General features: G+C 34.9%; 2 protein-coding genes across 6 annotated transcripts; both read left to right on the top strand.

Annotated features, from left to right (window-relative positions):
* On the top strand, window positions 1-2,732 carry LOC140920150 (uncharacterized). Of its 4 annotated transcripts, none has more exons than XR_012162751.1 (4): window positions 1-136; window positions 652-743; window positions 847-1,562; window positions 2,066-2,732. XR_012162751.1 is itself a non-coding variant. In XM_073367738.1 (4 exons), the coding sequence occupies exons 1-3, from the start codon at window positions 60-62 to the stop codon at window positions 987-989; spliced, it is 312 nt and encodes a 103-aa protein (XP_073223839.1). In that variant the 5' UTR covers window positions 1-59; the 3' UTR covers window positions 990-1,007; window positions 2,066-2,732. The 4 variants fall into 4 exon arrangements, 3 of the variants coding, with proteins under 3 accessions (XP_073223839.1, XP_073223840.1, XP_073223838.1); XM_073367738.1 differs by having other exon boundaries at window positions 847-1,007; XM_073367739.1 differs by having other exon boundaries at window positions 847-1,007; window positions 2,060-2,732.
* On the top strand, window positions 2,061-22,132 carry LOC113786119 (uncharacterized). 2 transcript variants are annotated; one of them, XM_073367740.1, is made up of 9 exons: window positions 2,061-2,182; window positions 5,605-6,058; window positions 7,140-12,634; window positions 12,726-12,779; window positions 20,121-20,254; window positions 20,358-20,473; window positions 20,910-21,026; window positions 21,117-21,280; window positions 21,838-22,132. In XM_073367740.1, the coding sequence occupies exons 3-6, from the start codon at window positions 12,612-12,614 to the stop codon at window positions 20,453-20,455; spliced, it is 309 nt and encodes a 102-aa protein (XP_073223841.1). In that variant the 5' UTR covers window positions 2,061-2,182; window positions 5,605-6,058; window positions 7,140-12,611; the 3' UTR covers window positions 20,456-20,473; window positions 20,910-21,026; window positions 21,117-21,280; window positions 21,838-22,132. The 2 variants fall into 2 exon arrangements, with proteins under 2 accessions (XP_073223841.1, XP_073223842.1); XM_073367741.1 differs by having other exon boundaries at window positions 20,121-20,271; window positions 20,376-20,473.
* Window positions 22,133-26,662: the final 4,530 nt, after the last annotated feature.

The following is a 26,662-nucleotide window of genomic DNA, read 5'->3' as shown; positions in this document are numbered from 1 at the left end:
TCTATTTTTATCGATTAATTCCTTTTAGATATTTCTTCTTTGATGTTACAGGGTTATAAATGTCGGTGGCTGCTGTAGCGAAAGACTATGGTCCCCAACTTCTATCTCTGTTTTGGATTGGTCTTCCCTATGCTAGGTTTAAGATTTGATTTGTTGACAGTGGGATTTTAGGACGATATGGTTGGGTTCTTTGTTCATGCTTCTTGGTTTAGATGAATTTACTAGTCCAGGTTGTCTGTTGTTTATATATTTAACATGCAATCAACATAATGGAAATTGGAATTTTGAAGGGATTCTATCAGAATAATAGCATTAAGAGCTTTAGGGTTATTTAACTTTGATGAGTATGCTTGTCTTTCTTTTTGTTTTTGAATGTCTGCACATATGAATATTAAAAATTGCATTTGTTATTCTGCAGTGAAATGTTTGAAAATAGTTGAGCAACCTGAAAAATCTAGCTCCTTGCATAATTATGGTGACATTTTCCTAAAGTCAGAATTCTTGGTTGCTTCTTCTCCATGCTTATTTTTCCTACCTGTGATTTTAAGTATTTGATTTTTGTGAATTATTGAATATGATGGGTTTGGTATCATTTGTTTGTTTGATGTTGTCATCATGCTTCTTCGTGTAAACAATTGGGGATTGTTTCAGGATTAGAAATATACAAGTGCACAACACAGTTCTGCTTGGTGGATTTTGTCTTCATTCTGGATTGCTTTTGCCTACAAAATTTGCTCCTCAAGGTGGAAGAACTGAATGAGTAGTTTTATTCATGTTCCTATATGTTTCTTTATGAAGTTCTGAGATGTATATGTAGTTTTATTAGATATTGAAGTTTCTTCCTAGATTATGATGTACGTTCAGCATTTGGAGGATTCAACTTGGTGAGAGTTGCTATGATCATAATAATTTTTATGTATCATGCTTCTTATGCCTTTGTTAATCAAGGGAGTCTCTTGGGTCTTGTGATTTCAATGGAGCTGCTATGATCACCACCACTGAGCCTAGTGAGTGACATCTATAAGGCTCTTCTTAGTTATATGTTCGTTAATTCCCGAGTAATTGCTCTTGAATGTGCACCAAATTGGATCTGATATGCATTAGAAATTTTTGATTTTAATTAAGACATTAATGCCATAGTTAATACCAATTGGAAATTCTATTTCACCTCTTATGACTTTTCCACCTTCAAACACATTATTAACTGACATGAACATCTTTTTCAAATTCCTCCAACAAGTTAATGTTAACAAGACGAATTTTATCATTTTCCATGGTGATCGGAGATGAGTGCCTTAACTCTTTAGAATGATTGTCTGCTTTGATTGGTTTCGATTTCAGAGTTTCTTCTTATTTTTTATGACTGATACTTATTCTTACTATTCTTGAGAAACACTCCTTGGTTCATCTAAAAAACTGATACTTATTCTTACTATTCTTTTAAATCAATTCTTTGATTGATATTCTTCGTTTAATCACAGAGAGATAAATGTGTTGAAGTGTTGCAGCAAGCTGGAGTTTTGATGTGTTTTCTGAAAGGCTAAAACTACTTGTGTTCTAGGGTAGAGTGTTTAAGATGTGTTTTGGATGAATGTAATTTATTCTGCATTACCTTTTTTTTTCTGTCTATGGTTTTATCACTGGACATACACAATACACATTGAATTGGTAGCATGTTTCTCTGCAGAGTAGTGTATCATAATAGAAATATCGTTCTTCATAGTGTTCAGCCACCACCTCGAGTTTGATTTGTTGATCTCTATTGCTAGTTATATGAAGTCTCATTTCAATATTTCTTTGCAATTCTAAATATCTAGTCATCTCATTTTGTGATTTGTACTTCATTATAGGGTTATCTCAATTTGTCATGTAGTAGGGTTATAGCATGCATTTTTGTCAGTTCTCGACCAATATTTGATTTTCTATTCAATTTGAAGAAAGCCAACAATGCATGCATTACCATGAGCAAACTGCTGTATTTATGACTACATTTTGCCTTTAAATGGTTTGTGCAATATTTATTGTCACTTAGTCATTTTTCAGCTTTGGTGTCTTTAAGTGACAGAGTGAAGAAGACTTGTTCATGGCTTCCTTGATCTGCAACATGGATGTTGATTGTGGAAAGCTTCTGGTCTGCAAACCAGACTTAGATTGTGTGAAGACTCTGCAGTATGATACAGAGGTTGTTTTGAGCTCTAAACTTCCATTACATCAAATTTATACTAAGATTTATATGTTTAGCATATATCAAACTTAGACTACCTTGGTTTTGAATACTGATCTATTAATCAACTAATTATCCTGGTAGCTTCCTAGAGCTTTAAATTGTTATGATTAATGATTGTTTGTTATTTGACTTTGATTTTGATAGTTGAATTGTAATGCTGGAAACTCTGGCCATATTCATCCAATTTACATTAAATACTTGAACAAGTGATGTTTCAACAACATACTTCATGGGAAACTCACCATTCCTATTTCTGGATGAATTTATATATATGTTGCCTCTGTTGGGAATATACCAGGTGATAGCTGTCAAAGCACGGGTTTTGTATGCTTCATTAGTTTATCTATAAGATTTTAGAATGTTTTGACACTTTGACTACTAGTTTAAGTTTTGTTGTTGGTGTAAACTATTTTATACTTTTATATTAATAATTAGTTATTGTTGCTATATTTGTTAAGAATATCTTCCTAGTGTATTGCAAATAAATAGTTATGTTTATGACATATTTTATGGGTTTTATCTTGATTAATTTATTGTAAAATATTTGGTTTGACAATGTTAAGAAATTATGATCAAAATAAGGAAAGACCTGGCAACAGATATTAAAAAAAAAAAAAAAACATTAGCCACGATTGGCCCATGGGAAAAGTGAAAACAGAAATGTTGTGTTATCAATTAACATGGTTTAGTGTGGCTAATCGTAAAACAACTGTGGCTAAAAATATTTTACCACGATTCTTTTAAGCGTGGCTAATTTGAATTTAAACTGTGGTTAATAAATTGTGACGTTCAACTACGCTACTGACAGAGTTAACGTAGCATTTTTTCTTGCATTTTGGATGTTAGTTTTGTTTTATCTGTATTTTTTTTTTCTTAACTTTTTGGTCTTTCTTTAAGAAAGAAACTCCAAAAATTTGAAATTGGATAAAAAATTAGATATAGTTTTAATTAAAGCTTATTCTAGTCAAATTATTTGAAGAAATATTTAATTTAAAACCATCTTAGAGATGTACTCGAAACATGCTATGCTATAGTATTAAATTGTGAACAATATTATTTAGTTTTTACATTTCTGTTTATGGCATGTTGTAGATACTATTTTTTTTAATGATATTGTATGATATTAATTATTAATTTATACAATGAAATGTTCAATTAATGCTTAAGAAAAATATGTACTTTTGAAGTTGTAGTTTATTGTATATAAAATTTAAAGTCTAAATATATTGTAAGAAAATTTATGAAAAATAATTTTAGGTTGTCATCTCATATTTCAATATAATGTTAATAGGTTTACATGCAGAAAAATAACAAAACTTAATTATTATATCTTCGAATTATAGGCTCATGTAAATTAATTATAATAAAATTAAAATTCTTTTAAAATAAAAAATATATTATTTAAACGATGAATCAATAAATAAATTTAATTATGTTGTTATCGTATTTGTTGAATAAGAGAAAATGAGAGAGACATATGGTGAAACCGTGTGTCTGAACTACACAACGGAGTCTGTTTTATATAGGCTCAAGGCAATAAATACAAAAATAAATATGGAAGATATTATCCATATTTACATGATATGTAATAAATATAAATATATTTTCAACACTCCCCCTCAAGCTGGAGCATATAAATCATATGCACCAAACTTGTTACATATATAACTGATTCGAGGACCTCTCAGAGACTTAGTGAATACATCTGCCAATTGATCATTGAAATTAACAAAACTAGTGGTGATGTCGCCTGATTTGATCTTCTCCCTTACAAAGTGACAATCTATCTCAATATATTTGGTCCTCTCATGAAAAACTGGATTAGAGACAATGTGCAATGCTGCTTGATTATCACATATTAATGTCATTTGTGTTGCATCTTCAAATTGAAGCTCTTTGAGTAACTGTTTCAACCAAATGAGTTCACAGGTCACTAATGCCATAGTCCTGTATTCAGCTTTAGCGCTAGATCTTGCAACTACACTTTGTTTCTTACTCTTCCAAGATATTAAGTTTCCTCCAACAAGTACACAATACCCAGAAGTGGATCGCCTATCAATGGGTGAGCCTGCCCAATCGGCATCTGAATAACCAACTATCTGAGTATGTCCTCTGTTTTCATAAATTAGACCTTTTCCTGGAGCACCTTTAATGTATTTTAAGATTCGTATCACAGCATCCCAGTGTTCTTGACAAGGAGAATTTAAGAATTGACTTACCACACTGACTGCAAAAGAAATGTCTGGACGGGTGATTGTGAGGTAGTTTAATTTACCAACCAATCTTCTCTATCTCCCTGAATCTAAAAATGGCTCCCCATGATTAGGTAGAAGTTTGATGTTTGGATCCATAAGAGTGTCAACCGGTTTGGCATTCAACAAACCTGTCTCTTCAAGAATATCCATAGCATATTTTCTTTGTAAAATTACTAAGCCGTCCTTAGATTGGGCTACCTCTATACCCAAAAAGTAGTGGAGCTTGCCAAGATCTTTAGTTTGAAACTGATGAGATAAATGTTGTTTCAATTGGAGTATGCCCTGTTGATCACTACCAGTTATGACAATATCATCTACATAGACAATCAAGTAAATGCACCCTTGGGTTGAGTGGCGATAAAAAAGAGAATGATCAGCTTCACTTTGAATCATGCCAAATTGTTGCACTTCTGTGCTAAATCTACCAAACCAAGCTCGAGGAGACTGTTTAAGACCATAGAGAGACCTCTGAAGTCGACAAACCATGGTAGAGGACTCCCCCTGAGCAACAAACCCATGTGGTTGCTCCATATACACTTCTTCTTCAAGGTCACCATGCAAAAAAGCAGTTTTAATGGCAAGTTGATGTAGAGACCAATGTCTGATGGCTGCAATAGAGAGGAGTAGTCGAACAGAGGCCATCTTAGCCACAGGGGAGAAAGTATCACTGTAATCGAGGCCAAAAACTTGAGTGTACCCTTTTGCTACCAAACGAGCTTTAAAACGATCAATCTTATCATCAGAACCAACTTTCACCGTATAAAGCCAACGACATCCTACTAAAGACTTGATAATACTTATCACTTATCCACTATCAAGTGTAAGAGTGTTTTAAGATTCTTGATTTGGAAGGCTAAGAATGGCAAATGGTTTTGGATTAATCTAATTTATTCTATATTACCTTTATTTTTTTGTCTATGGTTTTAACGCCAGTCATACACATTGTATTGTTAACCTGTTTTTCAGCAGCATAGGGTATTATAACAGTAACATCCTTCATAGTGTTCAGCCTTGATTTGTTGCTCTCAACTGTATTTCATGAATTCTTTTCATATCAATATTTCTTTGTTGATTCTAATTATCTAGTTACCTAAATTTGTGATTTTTATTTTGGTGTTATAGGAGAGATAACATATGAACACGCAGTGGCACATGGAAACTATGGCATAGATTGTCAAGGACTTCCTCTTCAGCTTTAGGTTTTTAAACACAATCAAGACAAAAATTCTTTTCATTCAATATGATTATCTCTATTTGGACTGTGGATTTGGGTTTCCAGTCTTCCTTATCAATTTCGAGTGTTTAGTTTTATCAAATCATTCCTTTTTGTGATTTCTTCTTGGGTGTTACAGGGTTATGTTGGTGGGATGTTGTGGCTGTGGTTGAAGATTAAGATCTTGGTTTTCGACAACCTTGGGAATAAAATCATTTTTTCTAGATTGGTTGTCCTTATGTCTTGAGATTTGATTTCTTGATAGTGTGAACTGGAATGTGGGTGTCTTTGTGTTTTCCGCAGGTTTCTGTACATGTTAGATAATATTTCCTATCTCAGCCGCGGATAATTTAGGACAACAAGGTTGGGCTCTTTGTTCCTGCCTCTTGGTTTGGAAAATTTTGCTACCTATACTTTCTATTGGAATATTGTTTATAATGTTGAACTACAGGAATCTCTCTCCTTCCTAATCTTCTTCCTAACTTGCCTTTGCGTTAGAAGTTGATCAAATTGTCTCTAAAATTAATTGAGGACTGTTATCTGCAATCAACATAACTGAAGTTGGAATTTTCAAGGGATATTATCAGATAACATATAAGATCATTTAACTTGTTTTAGGAGTTTGGTTTCTTTTTTCTGGTTTCTGATGGATTACACATTTGAATAAAGTAGTGCAATTTGTTTTTGTGCAGTTGAGTGTTCAAATATTTATTGAACACATGATATTACTGGTTTGGTATCACCAGCTTATCTGTTTGATGTCCCTAATTGTGTAGGGTTTCTTTTCCTTTCTGGGGTAGGGTTTGTTTCTGGATTTGGGACATACATGCGCAACTTCTTGGTGGGTTCGAGTCTTCATACCTCTTGTAGAAGAGAGGCAAACAATGACTTAAAAGCTAAGGAAGAGATTGTCAAAGAATTCCTACATTATTAGGTTTACCTTATGTTTGATCTTAAGATTTGATTTATTCACTGTGAACCGGAATGTGGGTGTCTTTGTATTTTCAAGAGAATTCGTACATGTCAGCCGAAGAATTAAGGACAACAAGTCTGGGCTCTTTGTTTGGAAGAATTTGCTTAGTAACTAAACTTTATTAATGAATTTTTTTATAATGTTGATCTACCCGAATCACTCTCCTCCTAATTAGATATCCTCTTCCTTACAGTGGTACAGAGAACCAGCCTTTGGATTAGGAATTGATGAAATTGTTTGTAGATATATTGATCACTTCTATCTGCAATCAAAATAATTGAAGTTGAAATTTTCAAGGGATTTATCTGAAAATGTCAAAATATTTATGTCATTCATAGGGCTGAGCCATCGGCATCTTCGGAAGTTTGATTTTCTGATCTCTATGCAACAGGAGTCCTTTTCGTTTATGTTTCTTTGTCAGTTCTAAGTGTGTAGTTTTATGGACTTGTGATTTCTCCTTCATTGTTGTAGGGATGGTAATCTATGAACACTTGGTGGCACGTGGAAGCTATGGTGGAGATAATCCAGGACGAGTTATTCTATTTGTTCAATAGTATTATCTCTAAGTGTTTATTTTTATCGATTCATTCCTTTTAGATGTTTCTTCTTTGAAGTTACAGGGTTATGAATGTCAGTGGCTGCTGCAGCGAAAGATTATGGTCTCCAACCTTGGGAATAAAATCACTTTTTTTCTATCTCTGTTTTGGATTGGTCATCCCTATGCTTGGTTTAAGATATGATTTGTTGACAGTGGGATTTTAGGACGATATGGTTGGGTTCTTTGTTCCTGCTTCTTTTTTTAGATGAATTTGCTAGTCCAAGTTGTCTGTTTTTTATATATTAATCGCTGCAATATGCAATCATGGAAATTGGAATTTTGAAGGGATTCTATCAGATAATAAAATTAAGAGCTTAGGGTTATTTAACTTTTATGAATATTAAATTGTGCATTTGTTATTCCGCAGTGAAATGTTTGAAAATAGTTGAGCAACATACCTGAAAAATCTAGCTTCTTGCATAATTATGGTGACATTTTCCTGAAGTCAAGAATTCTTGGTTTCTTCTTCTCCATGCTTTTTTTCCTATCTGTGATTTGATTTTTGTGAATTTAACTTTTATGAATATTAAATTGTGCATTTGTTATTCTGCAGTGAAATGTTTGAAAATAGTTGAGCAACATACCTGAAAAATCTAGCTTCTTGCATAATTATGGTGACATTTTCCTAAAGTCAAGAATTCTTGGTTTCTTCTTCTCCATGCTTTTTTTCCTATCTGTGATTTGATTTTTGTGAATTATTGAATATGATGGGTTTGGTATCATTAGTTTGTTTCATGTAACAATTGGGGATTGTTTCAGGATTAGAAATATATGTGCACAACACAGTTCTGCTTGGTGGATTTTGTCTTCATGACTAGTTGGGGTTTGTTTCAAGATACATGCAAACCTTGCTTTCTGGATTACTTTTGCGTACAAAATTTGCTCTTTAAGGTGGAAAAACTGTATGAGTAGTTTTATTAGATATCGAAGTTTCTTCTTAGATTATTATGTACGTTCAGCATTTGGAGATTCAACTTGGTGAGAGTTGCTATGATCATAATAATTTTATGTATCGTGCTTCTTATGCCTTTGATAATCAAGGGAGTCTCTTGGGTCTTGTGATTTCAATGGAGCTGGTATGATCACCACCACTGAGCCTAGTGAGTGACATCTATAACTCTCTTCTTAGTTATATGTTGGTTAATTATTGAGTAATTGCTCTTGAATTCATATGTGCTCCAAATTGGATCTGATATGTATTAGAAATTTTAGATTTTAATTGAGACAGTAATGCGATAGTTAATACCAATTGGAAATTCTATTTAACCTCTTATGACTTTTCCACCTTCAAACACATTATTAACTGACATGAACATCTTTTTCAAATTCCTCCAACAAAGTTAATGTCACCAAGAAGAATTTTGTCATTTTCCATGGTGATTGGAGATGAGTGCCTTAATTCTTTAGGATGAGTGCCTTAATTCCATGGTTCGTCTCTAAAACTGATACTTATCTTTTAAATCAATTCTTTGATTATTATTCTTCATTTAATCACAGAGAGAAAAATGTGTTGAAGCATGTTGCCGCAAGCTAAAAACTACTTGTGTTCCAGGGTAGAGTGTTTAAGATGTGGTTTTGGATGGATGTAATTTATTCTGCACTACCTTTATTTTCTGTCTATGGTTTTAACACCAGACATACACATTGAATTGTTATCATGTTTTTCTGCAGAGTAGTGTATCATAATGGAAATATCCTTCTTCGTAGTGTTCAGCCACCACCTCGAGTTTGATTTGTTGATCTCTATTGCTAGTTATATCATGAAGTCTCATTTCGATATTTCTGTCTATGGTTTTAACACCAGACATACACACTGAATTGTTAACATGTTTTTCTGAAGAGTAGTGTATCATAATAGAAACATCCTTCATAGGGTTCTGCCACCACCTCGAGTTTGATTTGTTGATCTCTTTTGCTAGTTATATCATGAAAAGTCTAATTTCAATATTTCTTTGCAATTCTAAATATCTAGTTATCCCAATTTGTGATTTGTACTTCATTATAGGGTAGGTAATCTATTAACACGCTGTGGCATGTGAAAACAATGGCAGAGATTATCAAGGACTTCCTATAGGGAAGGTAGTCTTTTCATTCAATGTGATTATCTCTATTTGGATTATGGATGTTTTTCAGCCTTCCTTATCGATTTTGAGTATTTAGTTTTATTGATTGATTCGTTCCTTTTGTGATTTCTTCATGGGTGGTTATAGGATTATTATGAATGTTGGTAGGTGTGGTAGAAGATTATAACAGTTTTGGTGGCCATGAGAATAAAATCATTCTCAATTGGATAGGAGATTATAACAGTTTTGGTGGCCATGAGAATAAAATCATTCTCAAATGAACAGCTTAGGATTATTTTACTTTGATGAGTTTCTTTGTCTTTTTCTGTTTTTTGAATGTTTGCACATATGAATTAAATTGTGCACTTGTTTTTGTGCAGTTAAGTGTTTGAGAGCAACATTACCGGATAAATCTAGCTTTGTGCACAATTATGGACACTTTCTTGGAGTTCGAATTCTTGGTTCTTTTTTGACATGTTTCTCTTCCTTTTCACGATTTTGAAGTCTGATTTTTGTGGATTATTAAATATATAACGGGTTTGGTATCATCAGTTTGTGTGTGTTTGTTGTATTCTTGCTTCTTTATCACTTATCGACTAGCAACTATTACTTATTAGCTATCACTTATCGCTTATTAGTCACCACTTATCGATTATCACTTATTAACTATCACTTATCGATTATCACTTATTAACTATCACTTATCGATTATCACTTATCAACTATCACTTATCAACAATTATTTATCAGTTATCACTTATTAGTTATTACTTATCATTTATTAGCTATCACTTATTATTTATCACTTATCACTTATCATTTATCACTTATCAACTATAATTTATCACTTATTAGCTATCACTTATCACGTATCGGTTATCACTTATCAATTATTTCTTATCAACATAGTTCTGTCAGGGGTTTGTTTCAGAATTTGTTTCAGAATTAGAGAGACATACATGCTAACCTCGCTTTTTGGATTACTTTGCTCCTCAAGGGTGGAACAATTGAATGAATTAGCCTTAGTTTCTATGTTCAAATATTGTTTATCATACGTTTATGTTGTTTTATTAGACATTGAAGTTTTCTTCTTTCTAGATTATTACGTATGATCGTCATTTGTTGGTTCAAACCTGGGGAGAGTTGCTATGGGCATAACAATGTTATGAATCATGCTTCTTCTGCATTTGATGGCTATTATCACGACCAAGGGACTTGGGTCTTGTAACTTCAAGGCAGTTAACACGATCATCACCACTGAGCTAGTGGGTGACATCTATAACTCTCTTCTTTGTTATGTTTGTTAATTAATGAGTTTCGTAATTTCACCGAATTCGTATGTGCCTCAAATTGAATTGTGGATTATAATGCGTTGCTAACTGCGTCATTAGAAATTTGGAATATTAATTAAGACAATATGGCATTTTTAATACCAATTGGAAATTCTAGTATAATTAATGAAAAATCTATTCTATCTCTTTTGACTTTCCCTCCCACCTACAAAAACTCATTCTTACTATAGAAATCAACATATTTTTTCAAATTCAACAAACAAGTTGACTTCTCTAAAATAAAGGTGGATAGAAGTGCCTTAATTCTTTGGATGATTGTCTGCTTCTAGATGGGTTCAACTTCAGAGTTTGTTCTTATTTATGACCGACCTGCTTCCTTGGTTGAGAATGTTATGATTTGCTTCTAGATATGCTTTAGATCACAAGAAGTTTATACTTCAATTGACTATCCTTTAAAGTCAATTCCTTGAATATTATTCTTCATTCGATCACTGAGAGATTTATGAGTTGAAGTTCTCATTTTGCAGCAAGCTGGTTAACCTGTTTTTCAGCAGCGTAGTGTATTATAATAGTAACATCCTTATAGTGTTCAGCCTTGATTTGTTGCTCTCAACTGTATTTCATGAATTCTTTTCATATCAATATTTCTTTGTTGATTCTAATTATCTTGACAGTGTCTTTGTGTTTTCCACAGGTTTCTATACATGTTAGATAATATTTCCTATCTCAGCCAGAGAATTTAGGACAACAAGGTTGGGCTCTTTGTTCCTGCCTCTTGGTTTGGAAAATTTTGCTACTCCTATACTTTCTATTGGAATATTATTTTATAATGTTGGAACTACAGGAATCTCCCTCCTCCCTAATCTTCTTCCTAACCTGCCTTTGCATTTGAAGTTGATCTCTGTAAAATATATTGAGCACTGCTATCCTCAATCAACATAATTGAAGTTGGAATTTTCAAGGGATATTATGAGATAACTTTTATCATCATTTAACTTGTTTTAAGAGTTTAGTGTTTTTTTTCTTTCTGGTCTGATGGATTACACATTTGAATAAATTAGTGCAATTTGTTTTTGTGCAGTTGAGTGTTCGAATATTGTTGGGCAACATTTTATGAAGAAGTTAGCTTCATGCTTAATTATTGTGACCTTTTCTAGTTTTCACCGTTGGTACTATTTTTCTTTCCACAGTTTCAAATATTTATGTGGTTTGGTATCACCAGCTTATCTGTTTGATGTCCTTAATTGTGTAGGGTTTCTTTTCTTTTCTGGGTAGGGTTTGTTTCTGGATTTGAGCCATACATGCGCAACTTCTTGGTGCGTTCGAGTCTTAATACCTCTTGAGTTTCATTGCTGTTCTTCACACGTCATGTCATGAATTATTTATGTAATTTTGTTGGTTGTAAGAATTTGAAATTTTGCATATGTGATTTTCCCTCTTTAGTCTTGTAGAAGAGAGGCAACAATGACTTAAAAGCTAAGGAAAAGATTGTCAAAGAATTCCTACATTATTAGGTTTAATAACAAACAAGAGAAGGATTGTTTTTTATTAATCTATTCGTGAGTTGGCTGGTATTGTTCTTGAGTTTTGTCTTCCAGATGGTTTGTTTCTATATGGTTCCTTTATCAGGGAAACTTATTTTTATGTTCTGCATCCATAATTAGGGATTGTTAGGGTATGCTTATTGATATGATGAAGACCTCGATAATCTGACGCTTCTCTGTCAATTCTTTCGGTATTATTTCTTTACTAATCATGGAGGTTAATAATATGGAGATTAATAATGTGTTGCAGTTTTCAACTACTTGTGTAGGTTTTGTAAAGGTGTTTCCGGCTATTCCTTTTGCAGCATTCTTTGGTTGCTGCTAATTACGAATCTCAATCAGTCTTGTCTGTACACCAATCCCAATGGCTAATTCGGCTTTTAAGCCCGGAGCCTGGAACTTAATAAAAAAGAAATTCTCTTTTGCTGGAAACTTCTAATCTACCTATGCAGCACCCTTTCAAGGCAAAGTAAGAGCTTATTGATTGATCGTATCCATACAATTTTTCACTTTATTACAAATTTCATCTGTTTGCTTATTCTAAGTGGTTATTCTATTAGGGGTAATCAAGAAATCATAATTCTTAACTCTTGGGTTCCCTTCCATGTTCGAAGGTTTTGCTCTGACTGGATCTAAACTTTAAGAATGCTTTACAATTGTTCTGGATGAGTTTAATTTCTTCTCTATTATTATTTTTTGGCTATGGTTTCAACTCTCAACACAAAACACACATTGATTTAACCTGCATTTCTGCAGCTGTCTATCAAAAAAATAACGTCAATTTATAGCTTTGAGCCATTGCTACCACCTCGAGTTTGTTTTGCTGATCTTTTATGTTTTCATATTATTGAGTTTTATATGTTTGAAATTTTGATTATATGTTTTTTTGTAGTTTTTTATCTCTATGCCATTGCTACAGGTGTGTAGTTTTAAGGATTTGTAATAGTGTTGTAGGGAAGGTAATCTTTAGGATTTAGAGTCCTCAATAATTTTTTTAAAAATATTACTATTTTTAGTTTCTTTTAAGAGACATCTATTTTCTCCTTATCTTATGTCTAAACACAGTCACCTTACTTTTCTCAGCTTCTCTCCACACCCACCTCGAGTCACCTCTTCTCTCATTTCCTTTTGGCTCTCTGAATGAGTATATAATGATTGTTATGTCTCGTATAGAGTGATTTCTCAAAAGTAAAATTATAATTTTACATGTGAGTTTGAGAAAAATTTTACATATGAATTTGATTGAATGTATGAAAATAGATAAATCTTATAAGAAAAAACTGTTTATGTTAAAAAAAAATTAACAAAAAATAATTATTAGTTGTGACAAAGTTTCAAAATCGAATTATATAAATCTATAGGATAATTGTGGTTAGGGTGGTTTGATTTCTGTTAATTTTAATTGATTCATAGGTGTATGTTGTTGTAATTTTGGATTCTATACAATATTATACTTTTTATTTATCCATTATAATGTTTGATCATAATGTTTCATTTCAAGCTCTTGGTGGCACGTGGAAGCTATGGTGGAGATAATCCAGGATTAGTTGTTCTTTTTGTTCAATAAGATTATCTCTATTCAGATTATGGATTTAGTGTTTTCAATCTTTCTATTATTGGTAGTTTAATTGTTTCATTCCTTTTAGTGACTTCTTCTTGGGTGTGGTAGCTGTCGCAGAAGATCATAGTCTCCAACTTTGGGAATAAAATGACTTTTTCCATGTTTTTTGTTATTTAGTAGTCATCCTTATGCTTGGTTTTAAGATTTGGTTTCTTGGCAGTGTGAACTGAATGTTGGAATTTAGGACGACACGGTTGGGCTCTACATTCTTGCTTCTTGGTTTGGACAAAATTTCCTTCTCCCCATTTTACGTGCCTTAATTCTTTAAGATGATTGTCTGCATCTGGATTGTTTCGACTTCAGAGTTTGTTCTTATATAAAAGCTTTCCTTGGTTGAGATTGTTATTTGCTTATCAATATGCTTAAGATCTCAAGTAATTGATACTATTGACTATTCTTTGAAGTCGATTCCTTGAATATTATTTTTCATTTGATCAGAGAGATACGTGAAGCATTTTACAGCAAGCAGGAGTTCTCATATGCCTTTTCTTGTAAGGCTAAGAACTACTTGTGCTCAAGTGTAGAGCGTTCTAAGATTCCTGATTGTGGAAGGCTAAGGATGGCAAATGGTTTTCGATAAATCTAATTTTTTCTGCATAACTTAATTTTTGTCTATTGTTTTAATACCACACACACACATTCTGAATTGTTAACCTGTTGATCTGCAGTGTAGTGTAACGTCCTTCATAATGGTCAGCCACTGCCTCAAATTCTTTTCATTTCATTATTTCTTTGTCGATTTTAATTATCTAGTTATGTCAATTTGTGATTTCTACTTTGGTGTTATAGGGGAGGTGATCTATGTGACCACACTGTGGCACTTCGAAACTATGGCGAAGATGGATTTCCCTTCTATATGATTATCTCTATTTGGATTATAGATTCGTGTTTCTTCATTTTCCTTTTCTATTTTGAGTGTTTAGTTTTATCAATATATCATTATTTCTTTGTCGACTTTAATTATCTAGTTATGTCAATTTATGATTTCTACTTTGGTGTTATAGGGGAGGTAATCTTTGTGACCACACTGTGGCACTACTATGGTGAAGATGGACTTCCCTTCTATATGGTTATCTCTAATTGGATTACAGATTGGTGTTTCTTCATTTTTCTTTTCTATTTTGAGTGTTTAGTTTTATCAATTCATTTCTTTTATTGCGTTACAGAGTTATTATGATTATTGTTGGGGTCTGGTAGCCGTGTAGAAGATTATAATGATCATGATTTATGGCCATGGGAACAAAATCATTTTTTTCTATGCTTCTGTTCTAGATTGGTTGACCTTATGTTTGATCTTAAGATTTGATTTATTCACTGTGAACTGGAATGTGGGTGTCTTTGTATTTTTAAGAGAATTCGTACATGTCAGCCGAAGAATTAAGGACAACAGTCAACAAGTCTCGGCTCTTTGTTTGGAAGAATTTGCTTAGTACCTAAACTTTTTTAATGAATTTTTTTTATAATGTTGATCTACACGAATCACTCTCCTCCTAATTAGATATCCTCTTCCTTACCGTGGTACAGAAACCAGCCTTTGGATTAGAAATTGATGAAATTGTTTGTTGATATATTGAGCACTTCTATCTGCAATCAAAATAATTGAAGTTGACATTTTCAAGGGATTTTATCCGAAAATGTCAAAATATTATGTCATTCATAGCGCTGAGCCATCGCCATCGTCTGAAGTTTGATTTGCTGATCTCTATGCATCATGAGTCCTTTTCGTTTATGTTTCTTTGTTATGGACTTGTGATTTCTCCTTCAGTGTTGTAGGGATGGTAATCTATGAAAAATGGGTTGCACATGGAAGCTATGGTGAAGATAATCCAGGACTTGTGCTTCTTGCTTAATTATGGTGACATTTTCCTAAAGTCAGATTTCTTGGTTTCTTCTTCTCCATCCTTTTTTTTCCTACCTGTGATTATTGTGAATTATTGAATATGATGGATTTGGTATCATTAGTTTGTGTTGAATAAGAGAAAATGAAAGACATATGGTGAAACCGTGTGTCTGAGCTACACAACGGAGTCTGTTTTATATAGGCTCAAGGCAATAAATACAAAAATAAATACGGAAGATATTATCCCTATTTACATGATATGTAATAAATATAAATATATTTTCAACACTTCCCCTCAATCTGGAGCATATAAATCATATGAACCAAGCTTGTTACATATATAACTGATTCGAGGACCTCTCAGAGACTTAGTGAATACATCTGCCAATTGATCATTGGAATTAACAAAACTAGTGGTGATGTCGCCTGATTCGATCTTCTCCCTTACAAAGTGACAATCTATCTCAATATGCTTGGTCCTCTCATGAAAAACTGGATTAGAGGCAATGTGCAATGCTGCTTGATTATCACATATTAATGTCATTTGTGTTGCCTCTTCAAATTGAAGCTCTTTGAGTAACTGTTTCAACCAAATGAGCTCACAGGTCACTAATGCCATAGCCCTGTATTCAGCTTCAGCGCTAGATCTTGCAACTACACTTTGTTTCTTACTCTTCCAAGATATTAAGTTTCCTCCAACAAGTACACAATATCCAGAAGTGGATCGCCTATCAATGGGTGAGCCTGCCCAATCGGCATCTGAATAACCAACTATCTGAGTATGTCCTTTGTTTTCATAAATTAGACCTTTTTCTGGAGCACCTTTAATGTATTTCAAGATTCATATCACAGCATCCCAGTGTTCTTGACAAGGAGAATTTAAGAATTGACTTACCACACTGACTGCAAAAGAAATGTCTGGACGGGTGACTGTGAGGTAGTTTAATTTACCAACCAATCTTCTGTATCTCTCTGAATCTAAAAATGGCTCCCCATGATTAGGTAGAAGTTTGGTGTTTGGATCCATAGGAGTGTCAACTGGTTTGGCATTCAACAAACTTATCTCTTCGAGAATATCCATAGCATATTTTCTTTATGAAATTACTAAGCCGTCCTTAGATAGGGCTACCTCAATACCCAAGAAGTAGCGAAGCTTGCCAAGATCTTTAGTTTGAAACTGATGAGATAAATGTTGTTTCAATTGGAGTATGCCCTGTTGATCACTACCAGTTATGACAATATCATCTACATAGACAATCAAGTAAACGTACCCTTGGGTTGAGTGGCGATAAAAAAGAGAATGATCAGCTTCACTTCGAATCATGCCAAATTGTTGCACTACTGTGCTAAATCTACCAAACCAAGCTCGAGGAGACTGTTTAAGACCATAGAGAGACCTCTGAAGTCGACAAACCATGGTAGAGGACTCCCCCTGAGCAACAAACCCAGGTGGTTGCTCCATATACACTGCTTCTTCAAGGTCACCATGCAAAAACGCATTTTTAATGTCAAGTTGATGTAGAGACCAATGTCTGATGGCTGCAATAGAGAGGAGTAGTCTAACAGAGGCCATCTTAGCCACAGGGGAGAAAGTATCACTGTAATCGAGGCCAAAAACTTGAGTGTACCCTTTTGCTACAAAACGAGCTTTAAAACGATCAATCTTTCCATCAGGACCAACTTTCACCGTATAAAGCCAACGACATCCTACTAAAGACTTTTCCGACGGTAAAGGAACCAATTCTCATGTACCACTACTCTGAAGTGCACACATCTCGTCAATCATTGCTTATCTCCACTCTGGGTGAGATAAAGCTTCACCTGGAGATTTAGGAATAGAAACAGAAGACAGGGAAGACAAACAAGTATAATGCAAAGGAGAAAGACGATGGTAACTCAAGCCAATGTAATGAGGGGATGGGTTACGAGTAGGACGTATACCTTTACGAATAGCAATAAAAATATCAAGGGTCGGATCTGATAAAGAAGGAGGTGGCGGTGAAGGAGCGTCTGGAATGACCTCGGTATGAACAGGTGTAGAGACATGTACAACCGATGGTGGTTGACGACGACGATATGTCTGAAGAGGTTGTACAGTTGGAGGATCAACAAGAGGAGTCTCAAGTGGGACAGTGGGATGGGCCACAGGAGGTGTCTCAGGTGGGGCATACGTAATAGGCTCTAATGGTAAAAGAGAAGGTGAAATAGACTTTGGTAGGTCCAGAGGAATAGTTGCAGACAAAGGATCAGGAAGCGACTCATAGTATGTAACAGACTCAAAAAATGTGACATCAACCGATATGAGATATCGTCGAAGAGTAGGAGAATAACAACGATAACCTTTTTGGGACCGATGATAACCAAGAAAGACACATTTTAATGATCGAGCTGAAAGTTTGTCAAGACCAGGAGTGAGATTGTGGACAAAACATGTAGATCCGAAGACCCGAGGAGGAAGTGAGTGAAGAGGGGTACCAGGAAAGAGGATCGAGTATCAACAAGAGGAGTCTCAAGTGGGACAGTGGGATGGGCCACAGGAGGTGTCTCAGGTGGGGCATACGTAATAGGCTCTAATGGTAAAATAGAAGGTGAAATAGACTTTGGTAGGTCCAGAGGAATAGTTGCAGACAAAGGATCAGGAAGCGACCTATAGTATGTAACAGACTCAAAAAATGTGACATCCGCCGATATGAGATATCGTCAAAGAGTAGGAGAATAACAACGATAACCTTTTTGGGACCGATGATAACCAAGAAAGACACATTTTAATGATCGAGCTGAAAGTTTGTCAAGACCAGGAGTGAGATTGTGGACAAAACATGTAGATCCGAAGACCCGAGGAGGAAGTGAGTGAAGAGGGGTACCGGGAAAGAGGATCGAGTGAGGGACTTTGTTATCAAGAGCAGACGAAGGCATGCGATTTATAAGATAGCACGCCGTTAGAACAGCATCGCCCCAAAAGCGAGATGGTACATTACCATGAAGAAGGAGAGTACGAGTGGTTTCAATAAGGTGCCGATTTTTGCGTTCGGCTACCCCATTTTGTTGAGGTGTATGAGCACAAGATGTTTGATGAAGAATGCCGTTAGAGGTCATAAAATTTTGAAATTGATGGGACAAATATTCACGGGCATTATCACTGCGCAAAGTGCGAATGGATACACCAAATTGAGTTTTAATTTCCTTATAAAATTGTTCAAAAATAGAAAATAATTCAGACCTATTTTTCATTAAAAATAACCACGTACAACGGGAAAAATCATCGATAAAGGTAACAAAATATCTAGACTCAAGTGTGGAAATAGTACGAGAGGGACCCCAAACATCTGAGTGAACTAAAGCAAATGGGGAGGAAGCTCGTTTATTAGCTCGATCAGTGAAATGACTACGAGTGTGTTTCCCTAATTGACACGACTCACAATTTAAGCTAGATATTTTGGTTAGATTAGGTACTAATTGTTGAAGTTTGGGAAGACTCGGATGACCTAACTGAGCATGTATAGTAAGAGGAGAATATGTGGTAGGGCACGCTGTTGATGGGTTTGAGAGATAATAAAGACCATTAGACTCACATCCGACACCAATTTGTCGTCCTGATATTCGGTCTTGCAAAGTAACATTGCAATTAGTAAATGTGACAACACAGTCATGAGAACGAGTCAATCGACTGATAGAAATTAAATTAAATGGGCATCCAGGTACATAAAGGACATATTTAACTAATAGAGTAGGGAGGATTTGGACAGTGCCAATCCCTTGAGACTGTGTTTGGGAACCATTGGCTGAGACTATCCTAGGTAAATAACCAGATGTTGTGAGAGAGGAGAAAAGAGTCTTATTACCAGTAATGTGATCAGATGCCCCAGAATCGAGAATCCATGGGCTATGAGAAGGTGAGATGCAAACAGGTGAATTACCACTTTGTGCGGTGGAAACAGCGGAACTCGAGTTCTGACAATACTCTCTCCACCGAAGAAAATCTTTATAAGTAGCCGTAATCAATAAGTAGTTACTTAAAAACCAGCAGCGAAACAGTGGCGGAATATGTTTTTTTTTTCTTTTTCTTTTTTCCGATGAACAGTACCGCACAATGAATAGTGCGTGCGATGAACAGTTGACTGATTTGCTGGAAAAAAAAATGAACGAAAAGCGACAAAGTAAGGGTAAACCGGAATTGAGACACGGTTTACTGGAAAAAAAAAATCTCACCGAAGGACAGTGGGTCCCGGGGTAATCACGGTATAGGGTTGTCTCTCTTAATAGGCTCTAGATACCATGTTGAATAAGAGAAAATGAGAGACATATGGTGAAACCGTGTGTCTAAACTACACAACGGAGTCTGTTTTATATAGACTCAAGGCAATAAATACAAAAATAAATATGGGAGATATTATCCCTATTTACATGATATGTAATAAATATAAATATATTTTCAACAGTTTGTTTGATGTTGTCATCATGCTTCTTTGTGTAAACAATTGGGGATTGTTTCAGGATTAGAAATATACAAAGTGCACAAACAATTCTGCTTGGTGGATTTTGTCTTCATGCCCAGTTGGGATTTGTTTCAAGATACATGCAAACCTTGCATTCTGGATTACTTGTGCCTACAAAATTTGCTCCTCAAGGTGGAAGAACTGAATGGGTAGTTTTATTCATGTTCCTATACGTTTCTTTATGAAGTTCTGAGATGTATTTGTAGTTTTATTAGATATCGAAGTTTCTTTCTAGATTATTATGTACGTTCAGCATTTGGAGGATTCAACTTGGTGAGAGTTGCTATGATAATCAAGATATTGGGTCTTGTGATTTCGATGGACCTGCTATGATCACCACCACTGAGCCTAGTGAGTGACATCTATAACTCTCTTAGTTATATGTTGGTTAATTCCTGAGTAACTGCTCTTTAATTCATATGCTCCAAATTGGATCTGATATGCATTAGAAATTTTAGATTTTAATTAAGACAATAATGCCATAGTTAATACCAATTGGAAATTCTATTTCACCTCTTATGACTTTTCCACCTCCAAACACATTATTAACTGACATGAACATCTTTTTCAAATTCCTCCAACAAGTTAATGTTAACAAGACTAATTTTGTCATTTTCCATGGTGATCGGAGATGAGTGCCTTAATTCTTTAGGATGATTGACTGCTTTGATTGGTTCGATTTCAGACTGATACTTATTTTGTCATTTTATGACTGATACTTATTTAAATCAATTCTTACTATTCTTTTAAATCAATTCTTTGATTATTATTCTTCGTTTAATGACAGAGAGACAAATGTGTTGAAGCGTGTTGCAGCAAGCTGGAGTTTTGATATGTGTTTTCTGAAAGGCTAAAACTACTTGTGTTCAAGGGTAGAGAGTTTAAGATGTGGTTTTGGATGAATGTAATTTGTTCTGCATTACCTTTATTTCCTGTCTATGGTTTTATCACCGGACATACACATTGAGTTGGTAACTTTTTTTTTTATTTGCAGAGTAGTGTATCATAATAGACAGTTAACACGACCGGGGCGAGTTGCTATGGGCAGAACATTGTTATGAATCATGCTTCTTCTACATTTGATGGCTATTATCACGACCAAGGGACTTGGGTCTTGTAATTTCAAGGCAGTTAACACGATCATCACCACTGAGTCTAGTGAGTGACATCTATAACTCTCTTCTTTGTTATGTTTGTTAATTAATGAGTTTTGTAATTTCTCTTGAATTCATATGTGTCTCAAATTGAATTGTGGATTATAATGTGTTGCTAACTGTTGCGTCATTGGAAATTTGAAATATTAATTAAGGCAATATGGCATTTTTAATACCAATTGGAAATTCTAGTATAATTAATGAAAAATCTATTCTATCTCTTTTGACTTTCCCACCTACAAAAACTCATTCTTACCATAGAAATCAACATATTTTTTCAAATTCAACCAACAAGTTGACGTCTCTAAAATAAAGGTGGATAGAAATGAGTGCCTTGATTCTTTGGATGATTGTCTGGTTCTAGATGGGTTAACTTCAGAGTTTGTTCTTATTTATGACCGACCTGCTTCCTTGGTTGAGAATGTTATGATTTGCTTCTAGATATGCTTTAGATCTCAAGAAATTTATAGTTCAATTGACTATCCTTTAAAGTCAATTCGTTGAATATTATTCTTCCTTCGATCACTGAGAGATTTATGAGTTGAAGTTCTCATTTTGCAGCAAGCTGGAGTTTTGATGTGTTATCTAGAAGGCTAGAAATTACTTATGCTCAAGTGTGTTTTAAGATTCTTGGTTTGGAAGGCTAAGAACGGCAAATGGTTTTGGATTAATCTAATTTGTTATGTATTACCTTTATTTTTCTGTCTATGGTTTTAACACCATTCAGCAGCGTAGTGTATTATAATAGTAACATCCTTCATAGTGTTCAGCCTTGATTTGTTGCTCTCAACTGTATTTCATGAATTCTTTTTATATCAATATCTCTTTGTTGATTCTAATTATCTAGTTACCTCAATTTGTGATTTTTATTTCGGTGTTATAGGAGAGGTAACATATGAACACGCAGTGGCACATGGAAACTATGGCATATAATGTCAAGGACTTCCTATTCAGCTTTAGGTTTTTAAACACAATCAAGACAACAATTCTTTTCATTTAATATGATTATCTCTATTTGGATTATGGGTTTGGGTTTCCAGTCCTTCTTATCAATTTCAAGTGTTTAGTTTTATCAAATCATTCCTCTTTGTGATTTCTTCTTGGGTGTTACAGGGTTATGTTGGTGGGGTGTTGTGGCTGTGGTTGAAGATTAATAACGATCTTGGTTTTCGACAACCTTGGGGAATAAAATCATTTTTTCTAGATTGGTTGTCCTTATGTCTTGAGATTTGATTTCTTGACAGTGTGAACTGGAATGTGGGTGTCTTTGTGTTTTCCGCAGGTTTCTGTACATGTTAGATAATATTTCCTATCTCAGCTGCGGATAATTTAGGATAACAAGGTTGGGCTCTTTGTTCCTGCCTGTTGGTTTGGAAAATTTTGCTACTCCTATACTTTCTATTGGAATATTTTTTATAATGTTGAACTACAGGAATCTCCCTCCTCCCTAATCTTCTTCCTAACCTGCCTTTGCGTTAGAAGTTGATCAAATTGTCTGTAAAATATATTGAGCACTGCTATCTGCAATCAACATAATTGAAGTTGGAATTTTCAAGGGATATTATCATATAACATCTAAGATCATTTAACTTGTTTTAAGAGTTTAGTTTCTTTTTTTTGGTCTGATGGGTTACACATTTGTATAAAGTAGCGCAATTTGTCTTTGTGCAGTTGAGTGTTCGAATATTGTTGGGCAACATTTTATGAAGAAGTTAGCTTCATGCTTAATTATGGTGACCTTTTCTAGTTTTCACCATTCCTACTATTTTTCTTTCCACAATTTCAAATATTTATTGAACACATGTGATGTGGTTTGGTATCACCAGCTTATCTGTTTGATGTCCTTAATTGTGTAGGGCTTCTTTTCTTTTCTCGGGTAGGGTTTGTTTCTGGATATGAGCCATACATGCGCAACTTCTTGGTGGGTTTGAGTCTTCGTACCTCGAGTTTGATTGTCGTTCTTCACACGTCATGTCATAAATTATTTATGTAATTTGGTTGGTTCTAAGAATTTGGAATTTTGCGTATGTGATTTTCCCTTTTAGTCTTGTAGAAGAGAGACCAACAATGACTTGAAAGCTAAGGAAAAGATTGTCAAAGAATTCCTACATTATTAGGTTTAATAACAAACAAGAGAAGTATTATTTTTTATTAATATATTCGTGAGTTGGGTCGTATTGTTCTTGAGATATGTCTTCCAGATGGTTTGTTTCGATATGGTTCCTTTTTCAGGGTAACTTATTTTTATGTTCTGCTTCCATAATTGGGGATTGTTAGGGTATGCCTATTGATATGATGAAGACCTCGATAATTTGACGTTTCTCTGTCAATTCTTTCGGTATTACTTCTTTACTAATCATGGAGGTTAATAATATGGAGATTAATAATATGTGTTGCAGTGTTCAACTACTTGTGTTTATCCCTTCCATGTTCGAAGGTTTTGCTTATTGAAAGACTGGATCCAAACTTTAAGAATGCTTACAATTGTTCTAGATGAGTCTAATTTCTTCTTTATTATTATTTTTTGGCTATGGTTTCTGTAAAGTACGTGATTTGTTGTGTTTCTTGTGTGTCTCAAACAAGATCGCACACATTCTATTTATAATGAGGTTACCATAATTACATTCTAATACTAGGGACTTGTATTTGACTAGAAGTTCTACCATTGAACTTAGGAAATTGTACAGTCAAAGAATAATAAATCATACTTTGAATTCTAACAATTATCCTCAAGCTGGAGTGTACATATCATATGTACAAGTTTGTTACATATAGATTCAACTCGAGGACCCCTAAATGACTTAGTGAATATGTCAGCCAATTGATCATTTGATCCAACAAAATTAGTTGTGATTTCTCCGGAAAGAACTTTGTCTTATACAAAATGACAATCAATTTCTATGTGTTTTGTTCTTTCATGAAAGACCGGATTAGAAGCAATATGAAGTGCAGCTTGGTTATCACAAATTAGTTTTAAATTACGTTGACATCTCCTAACTTGAGTTGTTTGAGTAACTGTTTTAGTCATGTAAGTTCACAAGCCGTTGCAGCCATAGCACGATATTCCGCTTCTACACTTGATCTTGCGACTATGTTTTGCTTCTTGCTCCGCCATGATATCAAATTACCTCCAACAATGACACAAAGTGGATCTTCTATCTGATTGTGACCATGCCCAATCAGCATCAGAGTAACCAACAACATCGGTATTACCCTTGTCTTCATAAAGCAATCTTTTGCCTAATGCATTCTTGATATATACCTAAGAATATGAATCACAACATTCTAGCGACTATCACATGGAGCATTCAGAAATTGACTTACTACACTTACAACAAATGTAATGTCAGGTCTAGTTACTGTAAGATAATTAAGTTTTCTAACAAGTCGTCGATATCTACCATGGTCTTGCAATGGCTCCCCTTGACCTGGTAGGAGCTTGACATTAGGATCCATAGGAGTATCACGTGGGCGACAATCAAACATTCATGTTTCTTCAATATATCAAGGGCATATTTTCGATGAGTAATTGATATACCTGTCTTAGACTGAGCAACCTCAATCCCCAAAAAATATTTTAGCGGCCCCAAGTCTTTAGTCTGAAAGTTTTGAGACAAATGTTGTTTGAGCTGATGAATGCTAACCTGGTCATTACCTGTGATGATGATGTCGTCAACATAGACAAGCAGGTAGATGCAAGTGGTTGGTGAAGAGTGCAAGAAAAAAATCGAGTAATCAGCTTCACATGTAGTCATACCATACTCCTGGAGCACGGTACTAAACCTCCCAAACCAAGCACGGGGAGATTGTTTCAGGCCATATAGAGATCGACGTAATCGACATACCAAGTGAGAGGAACCGCTAACAGTGAAGCCTGGTGGTTGTGCCATATACACCTCCTTTTGTAACTCTCCATGCAGGAAGGCATTTTTTATGTCTAATTGATGGAGTGGCCAGTGGTGAATAGCAGCTATGGCAAGAAAAAGTCGGACATACGCGATTTTGGCAACCGGAGAAAAGGTATCCCCATAGTCAACACCAAAGATCTTTGTGTATCCTTTTGTCACAAGACGAGCTTTTAAGCGATCAATTTTTCCATTAGGCCCAATTTTGACTGTACAGACCCAGCGACACCCCATTGTGGTTTTGCCATTAGGTAAAGGTATTAAATCTCATGTCCCGTTGGAGTGCAAAGCAGTCATTTCATCTATCATTGCTTGTCGCCAGCCAGGATCAGACATAGCTTCACCTGTAGTTTTCGGAATAGACACAGAATCCAAGGAAATCACAAAAGCATAATAGGATGTAGATAATTGATTATAATTCAAATGACAAGCATATAGGATTAAGATTTCGAGATGACCTGTTACCTTTACGCAGAGCAATGGGTAGCTCTGGTGTAGGATGCGGAGAGTGAGAGTCAGGTAGAGCAGGGGATGAGTCTTGAGGAGCGGGTGGTGGATGGGACCTCCGTTGGTAGGGGCGTAGGGTGGGAATGGAGACAGGGGTGGGTGCATTGGGGAGATTAAGGACCTCCGGAGAGAGAGATTGTGACTGATCAGAATCGTTGAACTCTTTTGCAGTAGAGAGAAAGAAGGGGCGAGTCTCAAAGAAACTGGCATCGGCAGAGACAAAGTATCGTCGAAGATCTGGGGAATAGCACCGATAACCTTTTTGCAAACGAGAGTAGCTGAGAAAAAGACACTTAAGGGATTTTGCAGCCAACTTATCTTTCCTTGGAGTACGGTCATTAACAAAACATGTGCACCCGAAGATCCGGAGTGGTAGGGTATAAAGATGTTGTTGAGGAAACAAAATAGAATGTGGTACCTTGTTTTCAAGTACAGAGGAAGGCATGTGGTTGATTAAGTAGCAAGTTGTGAGAATGGCATCTCCCCAAAAACGAAGAGGTACATTATTGTGAAGGAGCATGGTACGAGCCGTTTCCACCAAGTGTCGGTTCTTTCTCTCAGCGACACCGTTTTGTTGAGGGGTATGAGTACATGAAGTTTGATGGAGGATGCCATGTGAAGTCAAAAAAGATTGAAAAGACGTAGACAAATATTCGCGAGCGTTATCACTTTGCAATATTTTTATCTGAGTACCAAATTGTGTGTTTATTTCTGAGCAAAAGGTTTGAAAAATTGAGAAAACATCTGAGCGGTTTTTCATTAAAAATATCCAAGTGCATCGGGAAAAATCATCAATAAAAGTAACAAAATATTGAAAACCCAAACATGAAACAACACGACTCGGACCCCAAATATTAGAATGAACTAAAGCAAAAGGAGACGCATCTCTTTTATTGACTATGTCAGGAAATAAATTCCTAGTATGTTTCCCGAACTGACATGGCTCACACTCTAAGGTAGACATTTGTGACAGA

Source organism: Cicer arietinum, chromosome 4, assembly GCF_000331145.2.
Source record: "Cicer arietinum cultivar CDC Frontier isolate Library 1 chromosome 4, Cicar.CDCFrontier_v2.0, whole genome shotgun sequence".
NCBI classification, from domain to species: Eukaryota; Viridiplantae; Streptophyta; class Magnoliopsida; order Fabales; family Fabaceae; genus Cicer; species Cicer arietinum.
Note: the sequence above shows the minus strand (reverse complement) of the source record. Positions and strands in the feature narration are given on the sequence as shown.